Below are 14,541 nucleotides of genomic sequence, written 5' to 3' on the forward strand. Positions count from 1 at the left end.
ATTACGTCTATAATCGCTGAACCAGTACACTTTTTTGTCTAGGGGCCAGCTGAAATACGCCTAGCACAACTTTTATTGCGACGTTATATTTAAGTATTCCTTCCGTATCATTTCTTGGAACTGAAATACATCATAAAAGGCAATATATTATCATCATGCAATCGATAAACAAGAAAGGAAAACGTTTTAAGTTGTATGCCAGCCCACCGAGGCGCTTTTTCTGGATCTACCTTCATCAGGAACGTCAAAAAGGCGAATAATACTATATGGTTTACTGCGAGTTGGTCATTTTTCACTGATACTTCTAAATGTTGGGCACTGGGAACACAAAATAGCTTTGAATTATTTATCTCAAACGCTAACCTTATATAACAGATTTAAATCAACGTAGTTGATTCCGGTTTAAATAGGTTTAATTATAATTTTTTTGGATAGATGCACAACCTTAAAATTTCAGGATACTGTTATCCCATGTGATGTCTAATATGTTTCATAAAAAAAACCGACTTCTTCTTTTCATTATTTATTTTGTTATTAAGAATGATTTGATATATTTCATGCTATTTATTTATAACTAAGAATAGTTCTTATCAAAGCCGTGTTTACATCAGTGATTACAGGTACCCCTCTTGTCGCCCCTTTATATTTTTTATATTTTAAGCAAACATTTAAAATATCAAACTTTCAAAAAGTCAAATAATCAAAATTGCACATTAGGTTTAGTATTTTAAAAGTTTGCTCAAGTTTCTAAAATATCAAATTTATAAACGATATTTGGAATTTTGATATTTTACTAATTTGGTTAAAATTTCAAAATTTCAAAACTTTAACACAATTTGAAATTTTGATATTTTAAAACTTTGATCAAAATTCCAAAAATCTAAAATTTCAAAACTTTTTAAAACTTTGAATTGATAAGTGTTACACGGACCGTAAATGTGTATATAGTATAACAAAACGTGCATGAAAAACAGATTCAAGTGTATTACTAGACGTACTTTGCTAGTTGAGTTGTTTGATTACTGCATAAAAGTTCAAAAAACATTTGAAATAATGTCAATCAAAACATGAACATATTCCATATTTGATATTTTAACAATTTCAAACACTTTGAATAAAATTGTATGTAAAGGAAAATGTAGAAGTTATGTTCAAGCCATCTTTTACCCCTTCAATTGAAAACTCCAATAATTTTATATGTATCAATCTAACAATTCACATCGTTCAGGTATTCTGACAATTTAAGTCTGAAAATATCAATATGTTTATTTTTTATTATGTATTGTTGATTGCCTTTCATCCAGCAACAAATAATCATGTGTGTCTCAATTTAAGATATTATTATTATTATTTCCAATGATTCAACTGAATACCTACCACAAAACAAGAAATTTTCTGTTTCCTTTTTGGATGTTTACATGTAGGTGTCATAGCGTAACATTTTTCTTTCGTGTATGAAAAGAAAGTACCATCATATTTCTCTTGTATATTTTTCAATGCCTCCTACTTTCTCGTTCACAAATTTATAAGCAAAATTAAAAAGTTTAAAAAGAAAATGAAGCAATAGAAACTTGAATACAGCATTTTCAATAGGAATATGTCAAACGAAATAACAGATGAATGAAATTCGACTTGTTTCATTCGACCAACATAGTAGTAATAACATGTACGTGTGGGGTGGTATCGCGCCGCCATTTGATCTTTTAACGTTTCTTTGATACAATATGCTATCTGCATCTGACAATTGTTCATACTAACGCAATTTATTTTATCTTTGAAATTGACAGTTGTTTTCCTTATTACAAATGTATCTTATATATATGCCATAACATACAAACCTGATTGCCAGTTATATGATTTTTTGTCACATAATTCTGTATAGCTGTCAATATTCTCGTCAAATAAACAATAATAACCCCCTGAAATGTTGCACTTTCCAGCAGCTCTGAACTTCCATTCGGTACGGGTTGGACACTGAAACTTAGGGTAACTTGCAACTGGTGTTATAATAAAAATCTAAAAAGAAAATACATTCACATTCATATATTTCATTGATAAACAATTTACTAATTGAAAAGAATTAGTTACACATATGTTTGCCTCAAAGCTTTTGTTCATATTTTATCTTAAAATTCTTTTTTTTTTTTAATTTATACGAAAACACATCATGTAATCATTTCATTTTAAATGCAGATGCTAAAATATGTTTTTTCATTTCGTATAAACTTTCAAGACACAATTTTAAACTTTAAAAATGCTTAATGTGGATTTTGACTTTGATATATTTTATGATTTTCAATAATTATGAAATAAATGAATATGATATAGGATAATAGTCTTCTTATAATTTCACGCTGAAATTGTTCATAAATTGTTTAATTCGATTTCCCATATTTATTTTATTTATTTTATTTATTTTATTTATTTTATTTATTTTATTTATTTTATTTATTTTATTTATTTCATCTATTTTGTATTATTTTAGACTAGTATTTTCTGACATTTCACTTCAAGATTTAACAGACATAATGGCTTTGATAATTTCCTGAATATCATTTTATCTATCAATTCGTGATATAAGGTGAATGGTTAATGAATGGTTCTGTAATTGTTTTGTTATCTCTATGTCTAATACTGATAATAATTATAATAATAAAAAGTTTCTGTGTCTAGTGAACAAACTCATCATAGATACCAGGATGGAAAATTTTTATTTGTGCCAGACGCGTGTTTTGTCTTCAAAACAACTCATCAGTGACGCTCGATTAAAAAAAAGCTGAACATGTAAAATAAGTGGAAAGTTAAAAAGCATTGAGGACCAAAAATTCGTTATAGTTATACATAGATTATGTAAAATACAGCTTAGGCAAGATATTCCCTCGGGGAGTACAGTATTTGTTGATCCTGGTCATAATAAGCAATGCTAGCGTGATCGTGTTGTATTTTGTTTACATTGAAATGTTGATGTTAATAACAATGCAGTGATATTTCACTTTGGAGAAAGAAGATTCTCCACTCCTTCAAAACAATTTTCTTGTCAGTTTTTCTTTTTGAATTTGCCTTTGAGTTCTAATTGAAACGAATTCTGACAAAATTTATAATTTGGACACATTACACAAAACTTTTCACTTTTAACTGACTTATGTTATCATTTACATCACCTTGCATACAAAGAGGGACAGTCAAACTCATAGATTGAAAACAAACTGACAACGCCTTGGCTAAAAACAAGGACAGACAAACAATAATGCAGAAGACAAAACACAGAAAACCAAAGACTAAGAAACATGAACCCCACCAAAAACTGAGGGTCTCAGTTGCTCCGGAAGGATAAGCAGATTCTGCTCCACATGTGGCAACGTCGTGTTGCTTATGTTATTACAAATCCAGTAAAAAGTATAATTCGGTCAAAATCGTGGGAATTCCACTCGTGTATTGTAGTTACGATATAATGAACATATCCGATGGAAGATGCAACGTCATGGTGAAAGCAAACAAAGGTCTACCATTCAATCTATTATTAGCTATTGACACCTTGACCGGAAGCCTTAATACCAATGAGAGTTTGCTTCTGTATAAAACTCGACAGAACTCGAACATGAACTAAGTTTGTTACTTAAATCCATAGAAAGTAGTATTACCTTGCAATAATGGTATATTTTATCTAAATCGTGATTAAAAGATCCTAAAATACTGTAAAATTATGCACACATACTGATTTATCGCAGTTCTGACGTATTGTTTAAAAGATGACATATCAAACGAAAGTTGCGTCACAATAACAATCAATGAATTGCTTATCATAGATTTGACCATATAAAGATAAAATAAATTTGTTTGTCATATACAGACTTATATGATTAAAACAGCAACACCATGCTGGTACGGAATAATTTATAAAAAAAATCTTTTAACAGCTGATTTGGTATTGGCCTCTAACGAATTGATCCTACAATATATATGAATAATTTGAAGAAAGATAAGTCAATATCAAATCATGTTTAGTAAAAAATGCAAATATGGAAAAAAGATAACATTCAACGAACAACATTTACAACACAACATACTACTCGGAGTTACATTTTTGAATCTACAGACAAGATAAAGAAATCTTTCTAGTTCCGAATAGGACATTATGGAAAAAAAGTTTGGTTCGAAGTTGGCTTGTTGTTTAACTGTACATGTGTTGACATAAATATCATTGATATGGTAATATTTTATCTGTTTACCAAGATTTGAGTTCCTTGAAATATTTTCTATCCTAGGAATACATTACTCTATAAGATACGTTTGTTAAAACCATTAGATATTTTGGATCATCAATGCTGTTCACCATTGTATTTTATTTGGCCTCCTAACTTTATTGATGGAAGCGTCTGATAAGAAGTTTGAAGGCAAAATTAGCGTGTTGTATCTAATCAGGAATATGACTATGATTATTGTCAATTCAATTTAAGCTTTTGAGCTGGCCATTTGGTTAGAAATGTTCAGTTTGAATTTTCTTCGGAGTTCAGTATTTTTGTGATTTTACTTTTTACGGAAAATACCTAGAAGCCGACATGTTGTGTTATGTTAGCCTATCAAGTGAATAGAGTGACCTTGATCTCTAACAAACTTATCCAAAATCAATCAAGGTCCTTCTCGTACCACATATTAAATCCCGAAATAAAGTCTGTTCAAATATTCTCAATGGCTTAAAAAAAATCATACCGAATACTTTCATCAAGTCACATTCGGCTAGTTTCAAAGCTATGAGGTTTTGATAAAATATTGAATGATTTGAAGCTCTTTTCATCAAAACCTCAATCGTAAAAATTATACTTACTAAGATAAGATGGAACGATTGAAAGCAGGACGCTTTGTGTTTATTGATCATATTTGTATTCTGAAAGGCAAACAGATGAAATATTAAAAACGAGGAAAAGAAAAACTATGGTAAAAAATAAAAGTCGAAAATGGCACATACAAAAATTGTATCAATGAATGAGAAACTTTTTACCTCGGGGGGTTGTAATAGAAAGGCTGGGGAAAACTACTAGATAATGTAAATAAAACTCTATCTGAAACAGAAAAACGTTTATGATGTTATATTTGTTATTCTCGTCGGATTTTGTCTGATGCTTGGTCCGTTTCTGTGTGTGTTACATTGTAGTGTTGTGTCGTTGTTCTCCTCTTATATTTATGCGTTTCCCTCAGTTTGTTACCCCGATTTTGTTTTTTGTCCATGGGTTTATGAGTTTGAACAGCGGTATACTACTGTTACCTTTATTTATGCAATAGTGAAATTACAAAAGCTGAAATTTTAAAGCAATTAAATTAATGAAAAGGGATAAATCACAAGGGGAAGATGGCATAACTGCATAATTTTATCAGGAATATTGGTTCTTGATTCAGGATGAGCTTACGCAAATATTAAAAGAAACCTTTTTTGATAAAACACTTTCCGAATCGCAGAGACTTGGAATGATAAACTTATAATTGAGTATTGACATAATGATTCAGCCAGCCAAATAGGCTTATGATGCACTATTATGTATTAACTTTAAATATTACAGATATAAGAAAATGAGGTCAAAATTATAACATTTAAAGTGCATCAGTATAACGGTCACAATAGATGAGGATATGTGTTTCATCTTCAATCGAACCTGAATTACACTATTTACATATGCGTAGATTAGGTGGAATGTTTCTGTAACGACCTTGTTCAATTTCTAGTTGAAAAGTTCCAGAACGAATCCTTGCAAGTGCTGAACGTTGCACCCTTGATAAATGTCTTTTTACATATGGTTCCGTTGAGAATTCGGACTTAAAAGTTTTATACGTTCTCAGTTTTGGCATTGTTCGCACTTCATTACTCCATCTGTCTTTGAAGTCATCTACACATTTCATTTTGACAGTTTCTAAAACGTAGTTTGTAGAAATATTCTCGCCACTGTAGTTGATCAAATGCATAAGATTACAAGTATTTAAAATTGTCTTGATATTGTTAAACCAGGTATTTTGTAGCGTGTAGAGGTTTCAATGTCCCAACAGAACACATTACGACAATGTCTATTGTCTGGCATTTTCATGAGGCAACACCATAGGCGTATCGCATTACACTGCGTATGAATATATACAGGTAGCCAACCCATATCCCCTACGACAGCAGGAATCTGAGCACATTTGCTAATGCCAAGGAATGTCCTTATAGCTTTGTATTGTAGTCTCTCAAGTGAGTCATAGCGCTTGATACCCCATATTCCAGACGCATAATCCATAACCGGGATAACTGTGTTGTTATATATATTTGTGTATATTTCGAAGTCCATATTTCCCATATGCAAGAATTTGGATGTTACCGATCCTAATGATCTGCTAGCTGCCGCTGACAGTTCATTAACAGACACCCTTTAGTCGATGTTTTCGGACAGTGTTAGGCCTAAATAACGGTACTTTTCTACGTAATCTAATTCCTTGTATCCGAGTCTGAACAAAACATCTGATCTACTGGAAGATGCCTTACGAACATGCATAGCTTTGTTTTTTTCTATGTTCACATTAAGAAGATTTTTCGTTGTCCAGTCATGTACAACGTTGAGTTGAGACTGTAAGCCTTCACTTGACTCCGAAATGAAAACGACGTCATCCGCGTAAAATAAACAACTAATCATGTCGTTTCCAACAAATACTCCTTGCGAAAGACCTTTAATAAGTGGCACCAGATCGTCAATGAATAACGCAAACAATGTAGGTGCGAGGTTGTGTCCTTGGCGTACACCGGAATCTACTGAAAACCAGTCTGTAAACATCATTGGCGAAAGTCATATTGCTGTTTTCAAGTTTGAATAAAGACATTTTATAAATTGGAACATGTTACCGTGAATACCCGCACCTAACAGTTTGTTTGATAAGATTGTGTAGTTTACTGAATCGAATGCCTTGCTAAAGTCAACAAAACAAAGATATGTGTCGAGGTTAGTTTATTTTCGGTTTCTCAGTATAGTACATACATAATAAATGTGGTGGTCAAGTCAAGATCTAAGACGTCGGAATCCATTTTGTTCCTCGCTTAATAGTTTGTTGTTTTCCAGATACTTCATCAATCTACCGTTAAGAATTTGACGGAAGACCTTTGCAACGGTTGACATCAGACTTATACATCTGTAACTTAATGGATCACGATAGTCTTTTCCTTTTTTAAGTAATGCACAGATGATACTTTAGCACCAGGCATTAGGAACTCGTTAGGCAAATTATCTATACTAGTTGCCTTCCCGTTTTTCAAATTAAGTAATGCCCTTTTAAGTTTTCGGAATGAGATCGACTCATTAACTTCCGTAATGCCCGTGGTGTCATCTTCTACATTTGCAACTTCGCTAGAGAACAGATTAGAGTACTATTCTTTCCACCTCTGCAGGATGTCTGTGGGATTATGAGACACGGACTCATCAAGCATATTTACGCAGTCAATATTAGTGCGCGTTTTTCCAGGACCTAGTTTGTTAACTTCTCGATCGCCAGAATTCTTTTTGATTTCCGCTGTTGAATGATTTTATGTTGTTTAGTCTTTGTATTTTGTATTTGCGTTATTCTTGTCGTAAACTTTTGTCAAATTGTCTTCTCTTTATTTTAATATGTTTCTCAGTTCCGATTTCTCACGTCGGTTTCCTTTAAATTTCATAAAAACCTTTTCGGCTTTATTCACATCAGCCAGCTGATTACGTAAGTTATCGTTCCAATACGGCCTCGTCTTACTTCGCTTACGTGTGCTTCTGTTTTGAGTAAAGTCTTTATAGTCCGTTTAATCATCCATTTCCTTATGAAGAACATTGACTAAGGTATTGTATATAGTACTGATTCGGTTTTCTATATTTCTGATGTTTAGTAAAGAGTCAACTACCTTTTCAAGACTTCTGACGCAACGTTCGCTGCCAAAAATATCACTAGGAATGTTCGATACATTATATTTTTGAAAGTGTTTTTTGTTTCCAGAAGACACTTGAGATTGGTTTTCAGATATTGTTTGAAGTTCAATGATGTTTTCGTAATCACAATACTTAAAAGTGCAAGTAAGAACCGAATCATCAGGGACCTTCGAGTCGGAGTACACATCAATATCTTAGTCTATAAGTAAGTCTAAGATAAGCTTTACATCAAATTTGTTGTATTTATCAGTGTCGCTGTACGGTATGTATTAGATACAATACAAAGTTACAAAAAAACAGCCCGGTAACAACCGTTGCCGGACATTTTTTCTGCACGAGTAGTCAGATCAAGTATTACATTTTGCAAGACTGAACATTTTAGAAACTTAAATGGCCTAAAAGCAGTAAATGTAAGTTATACCATGAACAATTTTTATTTTCATTTCCCTACAACCGAGTTTTTTTTTCTAGAAAAAAAATCAGGAATCTAATAATTTGATAAAAAAAAGAACAATTTCAAGAAAAAGATGTAAGTTTTCACATTTGAGACTTTTTGAAATGCAACTTCGTAAAAAAGTAATATATTTAAGAAATATTTTAGTGGTAATTAGCTAACGTTTGATTTTTATGGGTGAAACGGAAAGCGGAGAGGGGCCTTAATTGCTTTGAAATAAACAGACTGGGACCTTTTTTTTATGAAAAAATTCGTTAAAATCGCACGTTTGCTGCCAAATACATGAATTACATGAACCCCCTCTTTTGGACGATCAATGGATTTGAATGGGGACATTTAGTTAGAACCCCCCCCCCCCTTTTCCGGGGTTGGGAACTCCTTTCTGTAAATGACTGAATCTGCCCATGATAGATTTGTATATAAATTCTGAAACAATTTAAATGTATCAAAATAATGAATTTTCTACTTCATTAGTGAATAAAATATTATGAAAAAATAGACTCTGTCTTGTTATTGTACATATTAAAATACTTTTTTTTAATTCATGCTCGTCTCTGCAAGTGTTGATCGCGATTAATGATACACGTGTTACTATATGGTCCAATCGCAACCTACCGTCCAAGATTAAGGACATAAGTTCAATGATTTTCGTCAAGAGTTGCTGCTTATTTGGACATGAGAACACTTATTTATAGGATCAATCGTGCATTGGTGAGTTGATAGGGATTTTATCTTTTGATGAGATTTGATTTTTAAATTTTCCTGTCTTTTTTAATTGAAAAATAAACGTCGGTATCATCATTTCTTTACTTTCAGCATTGTTCAAAATACTAATCATGTCCATGTATTGAAAAATATACGTTTTTAACCCATTTTTTACTCCATACAAAAGGTGGCGGTATGTTCTTTTCTGAATATATTAACTATTTACCTTTACAACGCCATCACCCAATATTTATTTTTTTTCAAATTAGCACTATCATATATACGGTTTTCGAAAAAGCAGGAATCATGCAGAACAGAAATTGGTTATCTGCTTGACCATAGTATTTATTTTCTCATAAAATTTGGGATCAAAATATCTTTTTTTATTAGGAGAAAAACAAACCCCCCTTCTTTTGAAGTTAAATGGCGAATCCCTTAGTGTACTGATATGAATAGTGTTTTACTGGAAATGTTAAAAAAAATATCGATGCTAACGCAATTTTATAAAAAAAAAAAAAAAAGACAGGAAATACATGTATGTCGGTGAACCAAAAAATTAAATCTTATTGAAAGTAAAGTGCCCATGAACTCGTTGATCATGCACGAGTGATTCTATTCATAAAAAGTATCCATGTAACAACTAAACAGAGTCCGTGTATCGTCGAAAAAGAGTTTGTGTAACACTCGTTAATGTACTGTTTTTCTATAGCTCTGCTGGGGGCAAAATCGTACAAAAACTAATAAAAACTCCATATCATTAATTACACATACAATGGATTTATTGTAACGACTTCATTACCAATCTATGAAAACACGCCCTTGTGTGATACCAAAATATGTAGCGACAGGACGTAAAACCGAAAGTTTTAATAACTGAATAGCATGTATACGTATTTCAATACATATCGAGTGATAAATGGAGTAGAAGGAAGATAAGTCAACATATATGGTTTATCTTTATACTCCTACACATATATTGTCATGTTTGTAATCAAATGTCTGATTGGTAAATGTAATTTAAATGTTTGTGTATAATTAGATGTGGTATGAGTGTCAATGAAACAACTCTCCATCAATGTCACAATGTGTAAAGGTCACAGTACGGTGTTAATGTTTATTTATTTTATTCAAGTTGTGAATGTACTTGTCAGAGGAGACAAAACTAAGTGTTAAAACTTGTGTCTCATCCATTTGTAAAGATTCTGAACAATAACATATGTTTAAACCAATCAAGCAATCACATGATATATCGTATCGTGTTTTGTCATACATGTTCTATATACATGTGCAACGGCGATCCTATGTTTCGAAACAGTAGTAATTCCCTTTAAAATGGACTGTTGTAAAATTAACATTTAATTACTATTGTTAATATGAATTATTGAAAAAAATTGTTGTTTAACATTTCAATCATATTTTGTTACATTTTTGTGCTATAATTCATTGAATTTATTCTCAGATTTTGTTGAATTTGCAACTTATAATTTATGCCACACCAATTCAATTTCTTGTTCTACGGATTTTTGGACTAAAAAATTTGGGGCGAGCGAGCAATTTGAAAATTTTAATAAAAAATATTTAATTTGCAAATCTTGAAAAGTAAAGGCGAGCGATTATATTTTTTTTTGTAAACATAAAATAGTAGGTTTTGACAATATTAAAACTTGATTTATCACAATTTTTTTTACATTTCTTTAATTTCTGAAGTATTTTTTCCCTGTTCACCAAGAAATAATTAAATCTGGTCTATGTATTTGTGACTGACAATGAGACAATTCTCCATCCAAGTCATAATCAGTTTGGGGCAACCCCTTAATGTTATAAATATCTCTTTTACATGTTTTATGAGGGATCAATATAAGTTATATTTGTTTGTACAAAAGGGCTCATATTTTCTTAAAGAACTATATATCTATCTGGTATTAAATGGTCAAAACATGTCCAAGAATTTTGTAATATTCCTGGACTTTAACCATGTTAACACATTTACTTTAACAGTTTAATATTTTTCAAAATAAGTGGACCCCTCTTTTAGAAAAATGTTGTTTAAAATATGATGTAACTCTCCTCTTTTTTAGTACAACATTCTAAGTTTTCAAAGGTTTTGTATAGAAGAACTATACAAATCCTTGGTATTTCTATTTTCTTTTCTACATCAGTAAAATGACCCCTTGTCTGAGGGAGGGTTGTTCTCAACCTGATAATAACAAACACAGGTTAAAGTACGGCCTTTTACACAGGGCTTTGATACAGACCAAACAGCAAGCTATAAAGGACCCCAAAATTATTAGCGTACACAATTCGAACAGGAAAACCAACGATCTAATTTATATATCCAAACGGGAAAAATACCAATGAACAACATCAACAAACGATAACTGCTGAACGACAGGCCCCTGAATCAATCAGGATAGGTGCATAAACATGCAGCGGCTATGGATAGTTTTGTTTCGCCAGCATACAATATAACTGCAGCAAATCTTTCAGAAGTTCTTTGTACTTTATTCTAACAACGAACATTTTTTGATAGGGAGTATAAGTAAGGGGGAAAGAAACCAATTTTTTGTTCTTTACAGGTATTTCCGCTGTTATAAATTAATTTATATAGGAGCACTCCACTCTGGATAAATAGGTTTCGTGCTGAAACAAATATTCTCACAGATATTTACACAGTGTGGTGGGGTGCTTTTATGTTTAAAATTGTTATATACAGGTTAGACTGTTTAAAAACAACTGTTGATATCTTTTTTAAAATATTTACCAAAAAAAAAACGGTGCGGGAAATGGACACGATTACATTTCCGGATGCGGGAAGCGGGAATATAAAAAAAATAAAAAAATTCTGTTTTGAAAAAAAAGGTGCGGGCGGGTCCGTCGAACAAGGAATTAAATTGGTGTGGCCTTAGTTATAGAATGTATATATTTGAATAGTATTTGTTAAATAATTGCTAAGATAAATAATTGTACAGGCAAGCCGTACAGTAGACGTGCAGTAGTAGGCGTACCCGCGTTAACATGCACTCAAAAACCCATTGTATAATGAGGGAGTGTTATGTCGATTAACGTGCAAGGGCCGTATCCTAGGCGTTGGGTGATTGACCTTCTTTTCACTGCCTCGCTGCGTTAATCCTGATAACGATTCCTGTCTTCTATAATACTACGTCCGAGACTCATCTACCACTACTCCTTCATCGAGGTTAGCGGGCTGTCAAGCTGACCAATGCAAACCGGCCCTGAAATCAGCCGTTGTGAGGAATATAACATCAAATTAGTAAACAAACCAAATCAAAACAGCTCACAAAACCAAGATGGCGACCTCCAAAATGACGACGACCCTCGTTCCTGACCGATGGCATAAAAATATTTAAATGCTCACCAATCGTCTTCGGGCACCGAGCCGACCGTGCGAGGGTTGTTTAGCATTCAAGGTCGTTAAACACTTCCATATATGTCCTGGGCTTGTTTTCATAAGCCTCTTTGGTTGATATAACGACCTCTCATTTTAGCTTTTATTTACGAGCTTACTCGTCTTGTACAGACCTCACTGCCAACCTGGTCTTGCACAGACCTAAGTCACCGTCTACACGAAAGGTCTATCAGAGACCTCAGTCACGGTCTTAACGAAAGGTCTAGCACAGACTTCACTGACTAAATGGTCTTGCACAGACCTTGCTCACTGTGTACACGAAAGGTGTTGTCTACACGAAAGGCGTTGTCTACACGAAAGGTAGTTTAAACATATTTTATTGTTCCAAAAAGAGACAAATGGATTAGACACAAGTTTTTCAACTTAGTAACGTCTTCTCCTATTATGTCTAGAATTATAATGCATCTAGACAAAGGTTAAAATGACAGATTAAGCTATGTCACTTTTATGTGAATTTTTACTTGCTTTTCATATTCATGTTTCATGTTTTTATCTTTACAAATTGTTGTTATTTGTTGAATTATGTAATTTGCTAATAAACAATGAAAACTTGCTAGTGTTATTTAAGTTTTGAAAAGCCAAATATGAAGGATCAGAGACTCAGGATTCCGATACCTACTCTTTACACGGTCTGGGGTGAAATATGTAAAAGTTGACACAGAAAATACACAACGTAAAAACCCCTCCAGTTACACATGAATGTGTATTTAATATATTTTGTATATTGACGTATTTTCAATTGATAACAATTGACCTGTTTAAGCTACACATTTATGAGCATTTAATCTTCAATTATTTTACACGATTATCGATCACAAAGAGGGTTGTTAGCAAAGATAGCATATCAATCTTTCGATATGATTCTCACAAACAAGCAATGACTGACCTAGAACAGCCTGTAACCAGACAATAACATGTTCACATAGAAACTAATAGTTGACAACTGAAGTAGATAATGGTAAAGGCATACTAACCTTTTTCAAAATTGTCATACGTCTTGGGGAGGACACATCTTTGTTTTATCCATATTTACAAATCATTCCATAATGCCAGCTAAACGTCTGTGTACTCCGAAGGTCAAATAATTCCTGTCGTGTAATATATCTTTTTATTTTTGTAATTAGGTTTTTCTTGTAGAGCTATATATAGAAACAGGTTAAAAACTAAGTTTGCCTTGCCAATATAGAATTAATTTGCCAGTGTTTGAAATAATTATGATAATGATAATACTTATGACTTTTGAAAAAAAGCTGTATCAAAATAGATAAAGCTAAATAACACTTACTTAGTAAATGAAAAGTAAAATTAAGTTGAAAGGAAGTTTTTACCACAGGCACTTGTTTCTATCCATTGGAAGACCCACTATCAACGTACATTTACGAGAAGGTACCCAACTACTTTTTTCACCTCTCCGCTTAAAACTCTTATTTCTCTGTTAATTCAGTCTCACATTTCTTGTCCCATACACCATTCGATTCATAAAAAGTTTTTCTTTCAGATGATATGCATTGTATTTACCCTTAGATTACCCGTTTACCCCCAATACACAAGATTTGACAATAAATTTTCATGTTATCGTTTTAGTCCTCCTCTGGCAACGTGACTTATTTCTATTGGTATCCATCTGATGAGCAAGGCCTTGTTAATGTGTTCTGTTTAACCGGTGTCTCAGGTTAGGGGAGGGTTAGTATCCCACGAGCATATTTAACCACGCCACACTCTATATTTATGAGCCTGTACCAAGTCAGGAGCCTGTAATTTTGTGGTTGTCGTTTGTTGATTTGCAACATATTTGTTTTTGGTTCTTTTTTATACATTAAAAAGTTTTCTTGTTTGAATTCACGTTTGTGATAAGCTTTTATACTTATTACATCAAAGTTTATGATCTATATGTTTAAACTAATCAAACAATCACATGATATTTCGTATCATGTTTTATCATACATGTTATATACATGTATGTGTATTTAATATATTTTGCATAGTGACGCAATATTTTCAACTGATAACAATTGACCTGTTTAAGCTACAAATGTATGATCATT

The 14,541-nt window shown here is 32.4% G+C and overlaps 1 protein-coding gene across 1 annotated transcript in view; it reads right to left on the reverse strand.

Annotated features, from left to right (window-relative positions):
- LOC143085125 (uncharacterized) overlaps positions 1-14,541 on the reverse strand; it is a 66,895-nt gene that overhangs the window by 52,039 nt on the left and 315 nt on the right. The window contains exons 2-4 of the mRNA XM_076261307.1: positions 13,471-13,584; positions 4,826-4,885; positions 1,839-2,016 (exon numbers count right to left, since the gene is read on the reverse strand). Of these exons, the coding sequence (XP_076117422.1) occupies positions 1,839-2,016; positions 4,826-4,885; positions 13,471-13,488 (256 nt within the window). The 5' untranslated portion in view covers positions 13,489-13,584. The remainder of the gene's footprint in view (positions 1-1,838; positions 2,017-4,825; positions 4,886-13,470; positions 13,585-14,541) is intronic.

This window comes from Mytilus galloprovincialis, chromosome 8 (genome assembly GCF_965363235.1).
Source record: "Mytilus galloprovincialis chromosome 8, xbMytGall1.hap1.1, whole genome shotgun sequence".
NCBI classification, from domain to species: domain Eukaryota; kingdom Metazoa; phylum Mollusca; class Bivalvia; order Mytilida; family Mytilidae; genus Mytilus; species Mytilus galloprovincialis.